We start from the raw sequence: 20,072 nt of genomic DNA, 5'->3' as shown, positions 1-20,072 counted from the left end.
GCTGGCTCTCGTGGACGCCCCACCGGTTTGCCGGATCCGTAACAACATGAATATTTGCTATAATTTATGGATTGTTTTCTCGTGTGGAGCATCTTTTTTGTGTTCGTTTTCGTTTTCGTTCCGGGGAAGATTCTGATCCGTATTGCATCCCCGTAGGGAAGGTGGTGAAGACGACTGCAATGGACGGACGCCATCGTACCGATTCGTGTGTTTGCTGCTGTTCACGCGGCACAACCTCGGCTCTCGGTTTGATCAGAATGGTCCGATCCGATTGCGTTCGTGAGAACACCAACCCGGGCTTCTCACGCTGTTCCCATGCTTCCCCCCGTGAAGGTGGCCCGTGAAAGCCGACTGGTAGCGTGTTATGACAAGTCTCACATTTCATGGCGTATGTTCAAAATTGTCGGTTTTGTGTCCGCAGTCTGGCGGGATAATGATAAGTTATCTTGTGGCTCACGCTGGGTTTGCTTAGATCGGGGCCGGGAAGGTTCTGGAAGGCCAACATTTAACATGCCCATTTTACACGTTTTGTGCAGCTTGAAGATGAAACTTCCATCGGTTATTGGATACCCTAGCGCGGCCGAGGTTGAGAGGATCGTAAGGGACGGTATCTCCCACTGTTATACTACACATCTCAAATCGTGTTTGAATGAAATGTATGGGAGCTGCTAGATTTTACACCTGTTGTTTGGGAGGATCGGATTTAAGACTTCCTGCATGCAGCGGGACCGGGGCTCATATTGCACACGATTGTAGGTGAGCAAGCGTACAAGTATTATTGCGAGATATTGAAGATGAGATCCAATTTCCGGGGCTGATGTCGATGTAGCCGATATGACAAAGTTCAGATCACAACGATCATGTTCCCGATAAACGAAACATGCTTGAGGTTTTAATATCATAAATAACGAAAATTAAAACCAGGTCTCATCAGACCTGCCAAATCGTTCGAAGATTAACGCATCCCAAAATCATCGTAAAATATGATGTCATACGAGTTGCTCAATGAAGTGAAGCATGCTTCATTTGAAAACTCATCCCCTAGAGAGATCTCACCGAATCCGCCCCGGGTAGGGTAAGCGTCCCGGTGTCATCTACTTGATCTTTCGACGATAAAATCAATGGGAAATAGATATCTGAAGCGACGGGAGAAGCGTATTATACAGTCAAGCACCTACTTAGATCCTCCAACGATCTCGGTCGGTTGGTCGATCGTCGCGAAGGGAAACCTGCCCGGGGATTAATAAATTTTCTCGCCAAACCGATTGCCAACCGATTCCCATCTAATAGCCGGCCAGTGGTGCGCACCCACATTTATCCCTTCCCATCATAGGCCGGGAAAGTGGTAGGGCAAGCGGTAAGGGGGGGGGGGGAGGATCCTGGAGGTGGGTAGTGCATATGCAATTTTGCGATAATGATCGCACACACAACGAGGCGAGGTGAGGTGGGATAGTCGGCCCAGTGGGATTAAGCGCTGGTGCTTCTGGTGCGGTACGGCCGGTTGAAGGTTGATGCACCACCACCGATCGTACAGCTTGCCCCGTTCCTTGATGTGCGGCACGCAGAAGTAGCGCGGCGTGATTTATAGGGACTAGAACCCATGCCCGGAGGTTGACCCGCGGACCGCCGCGGTTTGATATTGGCACCACCTCGTCGTCGTCATCGCCGTGCAGGCAGGCGCACATGGGTTGTACATTTAAATTAGTGTTTGTTTGTTGTTTATTCTTTCCCTTCATTTGCTGTCCACCTGCCCTCATGCATACCATCCCCCCCACCACCCTCTTAACTAAGAGATGAAGTTTATCCTCCTCCACCGGGTCGATCCGATTCCCGGGGACCATAAATATTAATTGAAGTGTGCCCAATGATGCGAGAATATGATCGCAACGATACCAATTAAGCGTGGAACCGCGCGGCGAAGGATCTCGGTGTTTGGCTCCAGTGCGACAGTCTCTGTCTTCCGCACCGCAACCGTGCCCATCCCGTGCCGCACTCTGATCGCTCGCCTGTTCCAGAATGTCATCATAGCCTGTCGTTGACACGGCGGGCGCTTAACGCGCGTTTCCCGGCCGCTCTAGCCCGACGCTCTAGTTGCGCCCGGGTGTAGGTTAAATTGGTCATACCCACCTTTCTGGTAAGACACGGCAAACAACAACAAAAAAAAAAAAGAGGGGAACTGCATTCTTACGCTCCAGAAAGAATGCAGCATGCAGCAAACCCCGTAGGTTGGCAAGCACACAAATTTGCATTTTTATGAATTGACTTTTAATTGGCACTCGACTGTAGATCGGATTCGTTGCTCGGACAGAAAATAAAGCATTCGTAAGGGGCGAGATGTGTGTAGTCAATAAAGCAACAAAAAAAAGCCCGGAGGTTCTAATTTTCGGTTGCACGCAGACCACCTGCAATGCGTGACGCGGTGGGTTGTCCATTTGGTGTTGCTACCGTGTCCGAGTGGAGTGGTTGACTGTTGTGCAAAAATGCCCTTACTACACCGTTTGTTCGACGGATAAGTGTCACGTTGACAATTAGACGTCGGACGTTCGAGACGGCTTCGTTTTGACAGCGCACCGGACGCCGAGATGCCCAAAGGGGTCGGAGCACGACGGAGCACACGGTGATGTAATAATAATAATGCGTCAGGTTAGATCAACTGCACCGTTCGTTGCCGCTGTCAGGTTTGCTTTGGATGGAAACCGGCGCCAATTGGTGCCTAAGTGCCATCGTGTTTACTTTAGCGTGTTGCTCGAGCCTCGTTCTGGGGCTCGGGTTAGAAGTGGAGCACAGGACCAAGGCGCCCGTTGGGGAAGCGGACCACACGTAAAGGGAAACGGACCATTTCCATGATTGCTTATTGCTTTTCAGCTCCCCTAACCGAATGGGGTCCGTAAGCATGGGTAAAAGAAATAAATGTGAACTATGAATTCGATAATGTTTATTGAAGCAGCTTTCGATTGGCGGCCACAGACGGCTCGCTTCTAGTCCGAGCCGGGAGGCGTTTATGAGCATCCTTGAAAGGTCAGGCGTCCTCGAAAGCGATCGATGGTCAATCACGGGATTAGCTTGCAGAAAGCCGTAACCATCGTACCATGTAAAAGCGTCCAAGCCTTCCTCCGAGTCCCCATCAGTCTCCCCGCTAGCCACCATTTGGAGGGGAATGGAATGCAAACATGTGTCCGCAGCACATACACGGGGGGAAAAGCTTCAAGTCTCACACACCCAGGAAACATCGGCGATTAAAACGGTCGGTACCAACCGATCAAGCTGTTGCAACATTGTTGTCGCACAGTCAGGATCGCCGGAACCCCGCGAGAGGGGTTGGCACGCTGCACGAACATGCACATTCCCGAACGGCAGCGTAACTGACCCGGGCCCGGGTCAAGTCGGCTTACAGCAAGCGAACCCGCCATAAACATGTACGGGAAATGATTCGCCATTAAGGTGCTACATAACTCTGGCGCGTCATCTGGCGGTCGTGTTTGGTTTTATTTCTGCATGCATTTTTTTTTCTTCCTCGCGCACTGTTGCTCTGTTGCCCAACGTGTGTCGTCCTTGCGGCTTTTTGCTTTCTGCGCGATGCATTTCACCCGGCACTTGGAGGATTAGGTGCCAAGGAATCGGCGTAACGGTTATGGGTTTAATCGAAATCAAAGCAGATTGTTTCATTTACACCAATTATCGTGTCCATCAGTGTTATGATCATGATCATGATTATTAGCATCAGAAACGGTTCAGTGTCCCCGGTTGCTTGCCATCAAGGCGTAATTGATCTAGATGTGAGATGAGCAAGCCTCAACAGATCATATAAACTCTACCTGTGATGGGATGGATGAGCTAAATTGCACTTAAACGTCTGGTAATCGAAAGAAGTCATGATCGTGAAATGTGGCAAATTAGTGCTAATTTGAAGGTTTTGCGGTTTTGATGCACTACAATACTTGCTACAGGACTTGCTCGGCTCAAGCAAACAGAAAATCATAATAAAACCTTTCACTATCGATTGCTGGCCAAAAACAAATTGTAGTGCTTGACCGTTCGACACGTCCCGCGAGCTAAGAGACAGCTCTAAGCCGCATTTGTTCGCATCATAAATCAACCCGTACTGCTCCAAGGCCACAAGACACGACGATCGACACGGCACACTCCAACTCCGCGCAGAGTGACACAACGCACGTTTCTGTGAAAGTTATTAATCATCCACTAATCCTGCGCTATTGCATCGGTGCTGCATCGATCGCATCAGGTTCGCGCAGGGCTGGGGCTAATGCACCTTGCGGGCACAAGATGCAAACACGCACACACACCTTCCTTTTTAATACATCGCCACACCCGAACGATCGAATCCGGTCGAACGATTGATCGAACGATCGATCGGTGTCACACCTGCGCACACACTCATTGGTGATGCAGTTTTGGTGTTGGAGACCACGGTTTCTTGGCCGAAGCCGGCAACGGAGGTAACCATGTTCAAGGGTTTGCCGAGTTTTGATTTTAATTGAATAATGAACTGCCTAGGGTGAAGGGGACGGGGCCTGTTCAGTCGGCTGTCAATTCGATCGAGGCGGCACTATCTCATTATCACATTCGTCATCTCAACCGTCTGCGGCTCAGAGCTGGGGATCGATTATTATTGACCGGATAGTACCAGGCAGGGGAAGAAGGTCCCATCTTTCTGATCTGTATCATTTGTCATCGTGTGGTTGACCTCTCGCGAAGGAGGATGTTTTATTTTGATTTCCTTTCCTTGCTTTTATCACATCATTTCCTTCTTACAAACCTTACCGCGCATTAATGAGCGAACGTTTTCTGTTTTTTCTTGTTTTAATTTATACGCTTGTTTGTTTACCACTGTAAGTGATCCTGGTCCCGGCACCAGAGCCACAATAATCAAAATAAACTCGCCTAAAGTATTTGCCGCAGCATTCGGTTCGAGTTTAGGTTTAGGAAAATATGACGTGCCGGGTGCAGGAAGAGACGCCGGCTGTGCACATTTTACCGTTTACACACACCGAAATCACGACATTGCCCTACGTCACCACCACCACCCGGCGTGACCGCATTCTGTACACCAAGGATGACTGCGCGGTGAACTGCACCGCGGCTAAGTATGTGATTAGCGTCCGTAAAGTATTGGATTAAAATAATAAACGGGTGAATATATTGTGCAATTAAAAGTGAATGAGCCAGCCAGCGAGTACGATACGGTGGATGCAATTGGCCGCTCATCGAATCCAGTTGGTGGTGGAATTCATTTGCGGATGCGATGTGTGCTGGGTGTGTGTGTGTTTTTTATGTGTTTTCCTGCTCGGCCAAGGAGCTGGCTGGGCGTCGTCGTATCTTGGACAGGCCAAGTGGACCCTGCGAGGTCTTTGGCTTTGTGAGGTTCGGTGAACAGGTTGTGGTGTGTAGCGGGCTGGGCGATCATTAGCCCTAGCAGAGCCGGGCTCTAACACACACTCGACTCGGCACTTGTGGGATACGCTGTCTAACACGCAGAGCCCTCATTTGTTGGCCGATCGGAAAAATCGGTAGCATTAGGCAAAACACTGCTGCTGCTGCTACTTCGAACGAACACATCCGCTCCATCCGGACGTACGGTGTGGCGCAATGCCTTTTTGGCGAACCGCTCATTTGCTGCTAACGGTGCTGTGCGCATACAACGGCAATCAGCAGAAAGCGCAGAAATTACGCAAAAAAAAGCAAAAAGCGGAGAGACTTAAACTGAAACAGGCTGACAGGGTATCGATGTCGAATGCATCAGGATAAATAGTGTGCAATATTTCAACACTAATGATTTTGGCGTAATCTTTTTCGCGCTTAAATGGTTGTGTGTTTGAAATATTTCATTACAAGCACTGGTCTGAGCGGAAACTAAATTAAACCGCTGGCACAAATGTGCTGCGTGCTGTGCGTCGCTAATGATCGACAGTTACCTGCACCGGGCTCGATGTGCGAATCGATTCCAGAATCAATGTCGTCTGGCTCACCTGAAAGAGAGAGGGCAGTTTGAAAACGGAAAAGATTAGTATCCAAATCTTTTTAGCCTTTTTGTGGGTAAATTGTTGAATTAATTTGAATTTAATAAATTTCTCTAAATACACAAACGGAACTCGAAATTAGTGATTCCCTCTTGCAAGATCATTTCAATATCAGAAAGCAAAGGATAGCATCGTCCATTAAGACGGAAGGAAAAGCGCACCGAGGAGCTTGCTAGCGCTTAAGTCTTTCCGACAACCCGAATCAGCTGACATTTACATAAGCATACATAATTATAGCAATCGCTTCCATTTCCCCACAACGCAGAGTTCCCAGCACGGGGTGCGCGATAAACGGCGCACGATTGACTCACGGCGATTAACGCGTGAGAAAACCGCCGAATTATAGTGCGAGCGACACAGGCACACAGCCACACGAGCGTGGTGATTAATTCGTTGCCTATACGTTAATTCGCTGACAACGCGTCCGACACGGGGAGAACGGGACATGTGTGTGTCTGCGAAAGTTGTGAGGAGCAACAAAAAAAAAAACAAGCTCGAGCTCGAACGATGACAAAGCAGGAAAGGGAAAAGGTTTTCCAAAATTGGATTCACTCGCCCTACTGCCTCCTCGCTGCCACCGGACTGCGGCAATGCGACAATGTAAGAAAACCGAAAACATCGTTTCGGAAGCTATTAATCACCGAAATTGTGTCCCCAAAAAACGGTTTCCAGCCCGGTCGCCTGACGCAGCCGGACCGGACCACCGAACTGGAGCTTGGCGGAAACATAAAAGTGCTTTCCTTTCCTTCGGTACAACCGGGGGAACGCGAACCTAACCACAGCGCGCGCGATAAGTAATCGAACACGATCCGAACGAAACAAACGGGGGGGGGGGGGGGGGGGGGGGAACAAAAAGGGCAGCAGCAAGACAGACACTAGTTGCGGAGTGGATCGTTTCCGTTTGGGGTAAGCATTAAAGACGTCCGCTGCTCATTTACTAGCGCAGGGGGAACACTACGGGAGGAAGGGAACGAGGTGAAATAAAATCGACTCGTTTTTTTGCTGTTGGAGGGAAATTTCGAATGAAGCATTAACATGAATGAATGTCAACTTGAGCGGGCCGGTAGTTAATCGAAAGGGAAAACGCCGACAATCGACCGCAACCAAATTCGGTGTCGATCATGACCGTGTACTGCGCTGTGCGTGTGTGTGTGTGTGTGTGTGTGTGTGTGTGTGTGTGTGTGTGTGTGTGTGTGGTACGCATATTAAGATAAGACACCGCGCAACTTCCGTTCACATCCACGCAACACCTTCCACGATCGGGCCAGACCAGGGAACATGCAACACTGGCAGTGGTGACTTTCTTCGTCGGTCGGTCGGTCGGTCTGTTAATTAAAGTTCCCGTTTGGGATTGCTGTTTTTCCCCTTTTTTGTATGGGTACGATTTTTTTTGTTGATCGCTTGATGCGTGTGTGTGTGCCTGATGGGCGATGGACAGCAGTAGTCCGTTCATAAACACAGGAAGCGACATAAGTTCCAGCGGGTGTAGAGTAAAAGCGACCGAGCCATGAAATGAAAGTGAAATCGTTTATCGATCAACGCTCCGACCACGGCCTAGCGTCACACGGCGTGCAGGTAGATTGGTGTTGGTGGTGAAAATTACGACACCGCGGCCACGGTTTGTGTGGTGCAAAAATGCGGGAAACGATTCACCGGACGAAAGACTTCAACGAGCGCGGTCAAGGCTATGGACGGCGGCAAGCGACGAACCTTTTTGCCATTTGAATTTTTGCCATCGATTAGGAGATGACCAAAGCGAGGTAGCATATTTATTTATTTTTTTAAAGTATTTTGAAAGATTGTTTCTCAAAAAAAAAGTTTATTCAAGTATTAATGACTTAAAGAAACTACATTTGCAAACTATTTCACAATCAGAAACACTCCATCTCCCTCCGAAGTTGCAAATCGACTTCGAATGAAGAAATCAGCCATCAGCCAACGATCGTCAGCTTCGTGATCGCTATCTAGATCACGCACCGCGATCGGATTGAGCGGGGCACGAATTGCCTTTCCGCTCTGCGCGAAAGATATCCCATTTCTTCGTGATGCGCTTGCAGAACTGCTTTACACGACAAGCAATTGTAAAGTCGTGCAGTACCTTCGGAATGATGGTGGTAAGGATGCGACAAAAGGTCAAGGTTGCAACACCACCCTTGCCCATTTCGCTCCCTCTTTCCGTTTGATGGTGGTACGTTCTTCCTGGTAGTACCAGCTGCTGGTTCTTATCACCGATCCTCATCGGCTTTCAATCAAACCGAGCTGTTGTGTAGCTGTCATCGGCTTTTCCACGGTCCTGGGCAGTGGTTGGCGGTGCCGGGGATGGAAGCCGATTTGACCGCAGGATGGATCACATTTCGTCGATTGACGGTGCGATTGCTTGATGTGGATCTATTAATTTAACATACAGCCATGTACCGTGGCGCAGGCACTCGCTCTCGAATCGAATCGAGGCGTCGAAGCTGACTGATCGTAGCACTATCCGTTGCCGTGGGATAATCGCCGCGTGATGCAAGGAGTTTAAATGCGAAATGTAACGCACGATCGGTTACCGATTGCTGTGGCCCGGGGTACGTGCCCAAGTGAGTGTGTGTGTGTGAAGCGAATATGATTTTATGTCTTTATTTACGCCCGTCGGACAATTTGGCCGGAGAAACGGAGCGGGAGCGGTTTTAAAGCTTTAACTCACCTTAAGTAGCTTACGTCGTACGATTTTAATGATCCCGTAAAACGTCATTATGCGTGAGCCGACAGAAGAACAAATGAAACTAAATCCACCCTTCTTTTTTTAATAGACGCAGCTATGCAAAAGTCAACACTAGTGGACCTACTACAAAATTATGAAGTTATGAAGAAAAAACCGGCGTAGAAAAGGGCTTTGCGCGTCTGTTATAGCTTTAGTGCACTGCCCACGTCGGGCCGGATGTGGCGCTAATTAAGGGCTCACTTTCTATCCGGCATCCGGGAGAGGGTGACCATAGTAAAACGACCTTTGGCGTACGATAAGCGATACCGTGCTTCAGAAACAGTGAAATAAACACATAAAACTCATCTTTTAAATTACCGTCATTACGCAGTGCGTACGGCAAACACAGCACAGTGTGTGTGTGTGTGTGTGTGTGTGTGTGCGAGGTGCATAATTTATGATGATTTGAGAGCGAGTTTTCCTTGCCACCAGTTGCTTGTGCGTGTGTCACGCTGCTGTCACTATGTGGCTGCTCCCGATCCATCACGGCCGATGCGCGAGATTGGCGATCATCAGCGATGTTAATCGAAAATGATTAACTATCGAGCTGCGGTTCGGTTGAATGTCACGCATGGTATGAAAGTTTTCCAGTTCCCGGTATCCTCCAAGCGAGAAATTTTCATCAGCTCGCCCGAATGTGTGCAGGCTTACTCGCGCCATTTGCTTCAAAGCGACCAGATGAGGTGGATGAGGACGGTTCCGTGCTAGGGACGATCGATATTCTATCGTCGGGCGCGAAAGCGCAACGCAGCCACAGCAGCGTGCGTGCCCATAAAGTGTATTATTTATAAAATTCATTAATTTTAATTAAACTTTATGTGCAATTATTCCTTTCCATCGGATGGGACGGAACCGAAGCGGCTAATCGGATAGCATGAATCTCGCCTGAAGGATGCGAACGACGTTACGATCTACGATCGTTCCGTGCGTCTTAAGCGCCACTGGTTGAAGCGGGGGGGCAATACGCGACAAACCATGTGGGGTGGATGGAACGAGTGGCAACGAGTCCCCTCGGGATCGGAACATAACATTTTATTAGTACGATCGCGCATGTCCCCTGGAGCGTACGTGCGAATGGTGGCTCCATCATACGATCGATGTCTGCGCATCACATTGTTCATGTGTGTGTGTGTTTGTGTGTGGAGATTTTCACAAGGATCTCTAGAAATTATCATGAACTGGGCGAACGAACAACCAGAACCAGAAGGAAGAAAAAAATCATTCATCTTCATCCTAGTTTTGCAGAACGCCATCAGACGACCGGAGACGCTGAAATTGTCTTCGGGGCGCAAACGTCCCGGCATATTCTACGGTATCGTCTCCAGTCGGACAGGATCACACCGTCGGCTAGTCGTGAAGGTGCGCGCTAACGAAGCAAAACAACGGCCGCGCTCTCCGAGGCTCAAATTAAACCTCACACGCAAAGGTATTAAGTTTTGATCGGTTGCTGCGCGGTTGTTTTAGCTTACCGGTGCTGCCGCCGATACGCGCCGATGATCGGATCTGCTTAATTGAAAGTATGTATCCCAAGTGCCCCGCCCGTTAATGTGTGGAGAAAAGGCGTCAGGTATGCAGGGGCGCATCGCGGCACCGATGAAGATCGTTTAGGAGCACGGGTACAAAATTGCACATTTGCTTATGCAGAAGTAGCTTTTTGATTGAGTCTGATGGCGAACTGTTTGCTCTACACGTTGAAATTAGCGTAGGGTAGATAAGATGTGGAATATATAAGAAAAATCCTTTGCAACTTCTGCGTTTCTTATCAAATTTCACTTTCAGCTCAGGCTCGTTCTGTACTCATATCCTACCAAAAAAACTCGGAGCCATTTTGTCAATTCATTTAATCTGTTTTTCGCTTCCTTTACGCTGTCCGGTCCCGTAGCGTAACCTTTTAAATCCGTTTCATAATTTTATTTGATAACCTTGAATTACACTGTCCGGCACCTTGAACCTTTGCGTGATCTTCATGCCGCACTGCCGTGACGCACTTGTTGCACCGCGTGGTGCAGTGGTGCCGGCCCAGACGGGTGAACGAATGCGCCACACAAAGCAATGACAGTGTGCAGTAAATCGATCGACTTTTGCTGCATGCTGGTGGTTGGACACAGGGCAGAAACAGCACAAAAAAAAGTGCATCGTGGCAGGAATCATGACAAATTTAAATTAATTTCACCACACACGGTGCACCGCGAGCCGGGGGAATGTAATTTCATGCCGATAATCAAGTGCAAATGTGCATTGGTTACAGTGTTTGGCTGTGTGCGAATAAACTGCGCGTGTGTTTGGTGAAGATGGAGAGGAAAGATAATGTTTAAGTTGTGGCAAATAAGGTATGATTATGAGTAATAAGTGAAGTCTTGCGGTAATACCGCAAGGCGGAAGAGAGTTCTCGAGTTTTGTGATGCTGCAAGGTAAGATCTGTAACATTTCAAATGGATTATGGTTTTAATTTATGTTATGCGATATTGATTTTTTAAACTATGGAAGGTGTTGAGTTGTAATTTATGGCTTGCATAACATAGGCAAACTTTTTTTTAAATATTCATTTACAAGGCTATGAGGCTTATCAGCATTCCTTATGCGAAACTTTATCATATTAACAGTAAGTGAGTGTTATTCTTCAGACAAATATGCAGCCACTTATAAAGTATTTTTAACCGAGGCCAAATGGAGCAAGTGTACTGCAAAAGCACATTAGTCTTAATTTAAAATCTATGCTTATTGTTGGTACTAGTGAGTCAGGATCTCAAGAGAAACGTTGAGGCCTCACTTCAATGAACTAGAGACTCTGATTCACTCTGGAGACTTGTCTTATCTAGGAAAATATGTCCTTACAGAGTAGTTTAAAGTGTAGATATTCTCTACACTTGGTCAAAGTAGATATGACCAAGGTTCTATCTTCATAAAAGTTCCCTAGCTTCCTTCGAAAACTCTATTCTCAAAAATTTACACTGCCCCTACTAAGAAGTTCTGTCAAAACTATGGAGCTTTCTTAATAATAAATAATAATAAAGTTATGCTCCCGCTATTTAGTTCTTCCATCTCTATGTAACTCTATCCTCAGAAAATAGCTTATAAGATAGCTCTTCCCTCTCTGAATTTGAGGCTCTGAACTCACTCGGTAGCACTTCACACTCTACGAGCGCTATTAGCACTCAATGATCGCGGAGCGGTCCGGTAGCCGAGGAGACATCGGCGACGGTCTTCACATGGCAGGACTGAGGATCAAATCCCATCCAGACCAGATCGCCTCCTCGTACGCAGGGTTGACTACCATGCAAAATCATGTCATAGAAAGCCAGCAATGGCAGGCCAGGGCCTTTCGAGGTTGAAGTGAAAAGGAAGAAGAAGATCGCCCGGAGCTGAGAAAGTCCTGTCCTCTATCAGAAATCCCCGTTATGCTATTGGGTCCTATCCTCTTGAGGCTACCCTTTTTTACCAGGACTCATGATATCTTTGTTGCTATGGACAGACTTACGAGTGTTTAAATGACAAAACGATCAAAATTATTGCATGCATCTAACCTATTTATAATTGATAAAGCAGAAACCCCTGTGTTCATTGTGCGAAACGGCGAGCAATTAGTAGTTTATTTAATGTTATGACTAATTCAAAAATCAGTGAGTAATAGACCATATAAATATACAACATATTTCACGAAAATCCAAGTGAAAAGCGAAGCTAGTAAGAGCAGCAAAACTCACCTGAATCACTAACGTCGACCGATGAGCGATGGCGGGTCCGGAGTCGCGTCTGGGCTTTACCGCTATCGAGCTGCAGTGTCAGCTTGTCTCGTGCAGGGGGTGTGTTGCTCTTGGCCGAAATAGCCGACTGTGCCTCGCTGTACACTGTGCATTCGGGGAAAAAAAACCGTCGCGCGTAGGTTTTCGGTGGGATTGGTGCGGGATGGTGAGGACGGGTACAAAGGGCAATATTGGAGATCGAGGATACAGCGTGCATACCACAGTACACCATGCATACACATAAGCACACACATGCACACACAAATAGGAAAACATGGCAAACAGCAAACAACATGCAGAAAAATGTGCAAGCATAATATTGGAATTTATTTTTGATACGGCAGGAATGCAGACGGGGATGCAGTGCAGCCATACGTAAGGAGGGTGTATTGGGAAAGGTGATAAGGAAAGAGAAAGAAAAAAAAACAAGAAAGAAAAAGAAAGAAAACTTTAACATACGCAGCAAAGTCAAAGAACTGTGATCGTAATATTTACACATTGTAGAGCTGTTCGGTGTAGGCTTATAGGATATAGACAAGAATTTGATCATGTGCAGCAGTAAAAAGCAAACCACCCGCGGTGTAGAATAAAAAAAGGTAAAGGTTGCAGATAAAACCGACCCAAACTTCCGACCGTTTCTTTTATTGAGCTGTTATAAACGATCGGTCGACCGGCAAACGCTTTCCCGATCGGCCAACGACCGACCGAAACGCGGCGGAACGATCGTTATCAACATTGTAGAGAGGTTGCACAGCAGCATCCGACACCAGATCAGCGCCGTGCAGGACAAACGCCCTGGCGTTTAGACGTCGAGGGCAAAATAGAAGTAGCAACAGTTTTAATGTGCCACCATCGTAAAACGAGTGTACACCAAAGAAGGGGGGCCCAGCTGCTGCAGCAGCTACATAATTAACGCCCCGAACGGAGTGAAGATAAGACAGTTGGAGAGGCAAAGAGAGAGAGAGAGAGCGAGCGAATTAAAACTCAGAAACAGTGCAAGTGCACAGCAACAAACCGCCGCCAACTATTTGCAAAAGCGGCCACCGGATGCAGCGTAAAGCGGCACCACCTTCATTTACTGCCGCACCGTTTATGGATCTGATTGAAAGTGTCGTATTTTATTTCATAACTGAAACCTTTCAACACTTTAACACGTTGCGAACCATAATCATGCAGAACTGAGACGGCCGGCTGGGCTATTTGCAATTCCAGCGCTATCGAAGCGTTAGCAAACAGAGTGTCCGGCCCTGGTTGGAGTTTGAATTTATTTTCTAAATCGTTGCCACATTTCTAAAGTGATGGTTTCGTTTTATTCTAATTGCAGGTAATGATAACGGGCTGCCCGATCGTTGCACGGCTGTGACAGTTGCATCCTGTGCCCGGCGACTTAGAATGCAGCCGATAATTGCAGCGTAAAAGATGTGATAAGGTGTGACCGTAAATTAGGCGCACTTTGTGTGTGTGGTATTGTCTTGAAATGAGTGGTGCTGTTGCGAGATTATAAGATGGAGCGATAATTTCATGTGTGAGATCAATATCAGCGCGTTCGATTGGTGGTCAGGGCTGTCGAAGATGTCGTTTTACTTCTATTGCAAGATGGCGTATCTTCGATCGCCATGGTTCCAAACGTGTTGAAGGAGCCGTTAGTAGAGATGGGAAATAGACTTCCCGCCAGGAACGAGAGGATCTGCATCGTAGAGGTCTTAATGTTAGAGTTGAAGAAATTATGATCAACTCAGACCGAGCGAGACGAGCACCAGAGTTTTATTGCAAGCCAACGGCGGAATGCACATAGAATTGACTCACACGAGAGCATCGGACATTTATGCACTCCCTGGATGCTTCATCCTGCCTCCTTCTCCTCCCGGTTTCCCTCGACAACCTCAACAGGGGCTTTGTTCGGTGCAATTATCATACAATTGATAAATGAGCGTTACAATCGAATGCAACACAGCGCCCTATACCGAGAGCGTCCTAGCCTGGCTAGAGTTGTCCGATGCATGCTGCCCTCTGATGTTGTAGTAATGCATCCGCCGAATGGTTTCGGTGGAGGGCATTGGAAGCGGCACTGTGGATATTGCCTCCGGTCGACGTGAACGTGTGGCACAATAACGATGTCGGCAGCAACATTGTTGCACCCAGTGTCTAGTGGAGATGCACATACAACAACAACCACAACAAAAAATCGAATAAAAGAAGCATCGATCGTATAATAGCGAAATGCACTTACAGCCACACACAGGAAATAAAACTAGCAAAAAGCCAATCGCAATGCATCCGCGACCATACACGAGAGTTCGGCTGATGGGAGCTGGTTTTGGGTTGAAATACGAGACACGGAGGCTCAGCAAAGGGGAACACAGCACGCCGCACAGTAGGTGATTATTGGCGTTGGTGTGACGCTGTAAATTATAATTACACGCGAAACTTATCAAAACGAACCCGTTCGGCCGAACCCGTTGCCGGTTAAAGGTCTGCGGTGGCATGGGGATGGAAATCTCTCTCCGGCATTGGTAACCGGGTGTGACCTCTCTGCTCATTGATAAATCTTGCAACAATGTATGCCGGCAAGTGAATGAGATGAGACAACGGAAAACAAGCAAGGAATCGGCCCGGGAACAAGCAAACCCATCCCATCCGAAATGCCCACGGTGTGGCTGCACACGAGAGACAACACGAAAAATGGCTGTAATTAATAAGGATTTTATATTGTTTCACCAAACCAGTGGTGGGGTGGGGTCCGCAACAAGCACGGCGAAATCAATTTATTGACCCGTGCTTAGTAATTGTAGCGCGACTGATAAAGCGCATTCACGAAGGTTACAATTTATCGCTGGGGTGCTGTACGCTTCGGAGGAGGCAACGACGAAGGAATTATTTTTAAACCATCGAAAATGTATTTGTTTTTGCCATTTATATTGTGTGAGATTGGTGCAAAGAAGGAGAACCGAGTGAATGAAGTAGAATCGCTTCTCCACAACCAATGTTTTCGCACAGTGACTTGAAATTGATCACCACAAAAAAAAAAACTTCCAGAAGATAACCGAAAACATGGCATTAGAAGCCGAAGGTGAGTTATAAAATAAGATAAGACTATTTAAATTCTCTTTATGCCGAGACAAGGGACACGATGGACACACACACACAAAAAACTCCAATATCAAAAATTGCATCGTACCGTACGATCCCAAATCCGAGCTCCACGAGAGTGAGTGAGGACCAACCGACCGACCGCAGACCGAACCCCCACGGGCCTTTGCTCGCTAGCCAGACAACGTGTCTGTCCGGTATCGATTTATCTTCCCTTTTCGAACCCTTTTCTCCCTCACTCTCTCTCTCTCTCCATCGCCGAAACCCCCGGGACTGTAACACTAATCAGCTTCAAAACCTTTGACTGCGCGAATAAATAAACTGCGGCTGGGCCTGATCGCATACACGGCACGGTTCACCGTGGGGGGGTTTTTCGGGTCGGTCGGTTGGCCGCTCGGCGAGTTGTGAGTGCAGTAACTCCCCCTGTTCCCCTCCTTCCTCCATGCATTCCCAGGTGCATGGGGTGTTGCGTTCCGGAAGACTGTTCGTCGCCAGCTGCGCCTGCCTTGTGTCCGTCCGGAACATGCTCGCTGGATGCACGGATTGGGGAAGGTGCATCGAAAGAAAAAAAAAAAAAAACCGGGCGCGACAAGTTTTCACTTTCATAATTCGTGAAACTACATGTGGTTGGAATCCACCGAAGAAGAGCGGGGTTGCTTACCGTCGCGCGCGGGTCATTGACCTGTCGGCGCGACATTGCGTTGTGCACAAGCAGCAGCAGCAGCAGCAGTTCAACGGCGAAGGACTCTCGAACATCATCGGTCGGGATGATGGCGGTGTTAGAGGCACCCCTGAGCCCGGCGTGTGTAGAAAAATGCGTCGTACATGTTTCGTGTGTATGGATTTTTTTGTTTTGGGACATCACCATTTTTTGCTCATTGCCACTTGATGCCGCCACTTGCCTTCTTGTGACGGGTGTTCCACGAGCAGGTTCGCTGCGGACTTCAAAGCAGGCTCACCCGGTGGACTAAGCTTCATTAAAAGCTAATTTATCATCTTTGTTGTCCCGTGCCGTGGGGTAAGAGTGTGCAGGAGTGGTGCGGTAGTGTCAAAGATGTCATGCACTTTCGGGAGAGAACACACGCTTCCGCGAGTTAGCAACGAGCGTCGGTAATCGCTAAATCAGCATTGGGAGTGTCGTGTTGTATCCAACGCGACGAGTTATGCTGATGCGGCGATCGCTGCTGGGCCGTTTATGGGCCGATAACGGAATCGGCTGAATTCAATAAAATAGTTAATTTCAAGACACCGAACTGTAAAAGACTCTTTCTATCTATTCAGAAAGAAAAGTTTTAACTGGCGCCCGAATAGGGACCTGACAAAAAAATCAGCGGGAAGTGTATAAGTTAAAAAAAAAAATCCTATAAAGTTAGCCATTTAAAAATTGTGGCTAATCTCGTGGTTGAAGGAGCCATCATAATAACGAAGCGAACTTTGGGACACCGTGGTTAATTCCCGATTGCTGCCAGCGAGCCCCCAGTCATCAGAAGGATAAAAAGGAACATCTTGCTGTAGCTGCCCAATTTTCCCCCGAAGAAAAAGAAGTCAGATGCCCATGGAAATTAACTCAACCATACTGTAAGTAAAAACCTAAAAAATCCGAAATCAGTGAAATTTTGGTGTTTAATTAAATAGCTTCTGCTGTAATTTGTTAGTGGTGAATCGTGATCGTGACAAGTGTTAAGTGAAGTGAGCATTTAAAACACAAAAATGACCAATCCCAACACTGAAATGGTTCTACGATCTTTCGTGGAGATGGGAAAAACCCCTGACTTTTTGAGGGATGTTCCTATTTTTGATGGAAACCCAAATGAGTTGATGAATTGGATTTCGGATGTGGAAGATGTTTTTATCATGTATAGAGATCTTCCTGACGACTCTGTGCAGTTCCATCTGATCGAACGAACAATCAGAAGGAAAGTCCGTGGAGAAGCTTCCGATGTGTTAAATGCAAATAATGCAACATGTAGTTGGCATCAGATAAAATCTATCCTAATGCTTTACTATAAAGATAAGCGTGACGTGAAGACCCTGGATTATGAATTGACGTGTATTCGTAAGGGTAATTCGGAAAGCCTCGCCGGATATTATAGCAGGGTTAACCAATTGTTAGCCGCTATAATAGCACAAGTTCAAACTGACAGTAAGTACTCTCTGCATGCAAATGTCCACATAAACTATTTCAGAGAGAAAGCTTTGGATTCGTTTATTAGAGGTTTAGAAAAACCATTATCCACTTTATTAAAAACTGCTGACCCGAAGACCCTTAGCAAAGCATATCAATTTTGCATTGATTACTTTAATATGGACGTTCGATCAGCACCTTTTAAAAATCAATATGGAAATCAAAATTCTCTTAATATTCCCAAGCCAAGAGATTTAGGCTTCGAGCCTCAACCCCCTAGGGTAGCACCCAGAAAAATTGTTTATCAACCAGTACCCCCTCCTAGAGCAGCGCCTCGTCCAGCTCCACGATACAATTCCCATTACCTGCCTAATCAGCAATATACCCCACAGAGGCAACAGCCCGAGCCAATGGAGGTAGATAGAAGTATAAATTCACGTCATATTGACTATGGTAACAGACCCACATATGGCGAAAAAAGACCAAGACCACCATCAAGTCAAGAAGCGTGGGTAAAGAGGCAAGCTCACCCATTATATGCTCATCAAATGAATAAAAATGCCAACGACGCAAGGTATTGTCACGGACAAACAATAAATGAATTTGAGCTCACAGAGCAAAACAATCTTGTTGACAAATTACAAAACATAAATTTGCAACACGAGCATGATCCGTTGGAGGGATCAAGTCGCGATGGTCAGAACCATTTTTTAGAGTGGAAGATGAGTTGGTAGTTCCCAGCCTTCCTTTTATTTATCTTAAAACTACCATTGGAAACTTTCCGTTTTTAATAGACACAGGTGCTAATATTAATTTAATACATCCACAATTGGCACGTGCATATGAAATCAGTAAACCGTACGAATTTTCAGTAGGTCAAATAAGTTGTGCAAATAGTACATTTGCTCCTACTAGTGCAATTAATATAAATTTTTTCCATCCCAAAATTGATTTTGAAGATCGCTTTTTGTTACACAAATTTCACAATTTTTTTTATGGAATCATTGGAAATAGCATGTTGAAAACATTGAAAGCTAAAATTGATCTAGAAAATGACCAAATCACATTGAGTAGAAACTCTAAAAGATTCGTCATCCCAATCTCATACTATTCTCCACATAATCGGTCATCCCACAATTTGATCCGAACATCTCATCTATCCAAATTAGAGCTAGAAAAACTAAACCAGGTTTTAGATAAAAACAGAGATGCATTTTACAAACCAGACAGTAAACTAACATGTACAACCAAAGTGGAATGTGCAATACACACTTCAAACGATACACCTATCCATCAAAGAGTGTATCCATATCCTGCAGCATATGCTGACGAAGTAAATAAGCAAGTTGACAAGCTATTAGCGGATGGAATAATCAGACCGTCTCGCTCAGCTTGGACTTCACCGGTATGGATTGTGCCAAAAAAACCGGATGCATCAGGACAAAAGAAATTTAGAATGGTTATCGATTATCGAATGTTAAATGCTAAAACCATCTCCGAAAAATATCCAATGCCCGAGATAAATTATGTGATAGACCAATTAAAAGGAAAAAAATATTTCTCGACTTTAGATTTAGCTTCGGGATTCCATCAAATTAAGATGAAAGCATCAGATATTGAAAAAACGGCTTTTGCTATTAATAACGGTAAATACGAATTTACTAGGATGCCGTTTGGTTTAAAAAACGCACCGGCTATATTTCAAAGGGCTATCGATGATGTACTTCGAAATTTTATTGGAAAAATATGTTACGTTTATATAGACGACGTAATAGTTTTTGGCGATGATTTAGAAAATCATTTGAAAAATTTGGACACAATTTTGACAACATTAAATAATGCAGGACTAAAAATTCAATTAGACAAATCAGAATTCCTTCGCCAAGAAGTTGAATTTCTTGGTTTCATTATTTGCACAGAGGGAATAAAACCCAACCATAAAAAAATAGAAGTTATAAATAAATACCCTGTGCCCAAAACCATTAAAGATTTGCGTGCCTTCCTAGGATTAATGGGCTACTATCGACGATTTGTCAAAGACTTTGCCAAAATTGCTAAACCTTTGACAAACATTTTAAGGGGAAAGGGATCTGACACATCCAAAAAGAAAATTACATTAAATCAACAAGAAATCGAATGTTTCAATAAAATGAAGCAAATACTATCATCGAGCGATATTCTCATCTATCCAGATTTTAACAAACCATTTATTTTGACAACCGATGCTTCAGATTATGCAATTGGATCCGTTCTTTCTCAAGGTGAATTAGGCAAAGATAAACCAATTCACTTCGCATCAAGAACACTATCTAAAACTGAAGAGAAATATTCCA

At 46.1% G+C, this 20,072-nt stretch overlaps 1 protein-coding gene across 5 annotated transcripts in view; it reads right to left on the bottom strand.

Annotated features, from left to right (window-relative positions):
* The window catches only part of LOC118513385 (protein outspread), a 217,581-nt gene that overhangs the window by 21,304 nt on the left and 176,205 nt on the right, over nt 1-20,072 (bottom strand). For 3 of the 5 annotated variants that reach the window (XM_036059049.1, XM_036059050.1, XM_036059053.1), the window contains exons 7-8: nt 12,486-12,629; nt 5,934-5,987 (exon numbers count right to left, since the gene is read on the bottom strand). In XM_036059049.1, the coding sequence (XP_035914942.1) occupies nt 5,934-5,987; nt 12,486-12,629 (198 nt within the window). The remainder of the gene's footprint in view (nt 1-5,933; nt 5,988-12,485; nt 12,630-20,072) is intronic. The other 2 variants (XM_036059051.1, XM_036059052.1) reach the window with 2 other exon arrangements.

This window comes from Anopheles stephensi, chromosome 3 (assembly GCF_013141755.1).
Source record: "Anopheles stephensi strain Indian chromosome 3, UCI_ANSTEP_V1.0, whole genome shotgun sequence".
NCBI lineage: Eukaryota > Metazoa > Arthropoda > Insecta > Diptera > Culicidae > Anopheles > Anopheles stephensi.
Note: the sequence above shows the minus strand (reverse complement) of the source record. Positions and strands in the feature narration are given on the sequence as shown.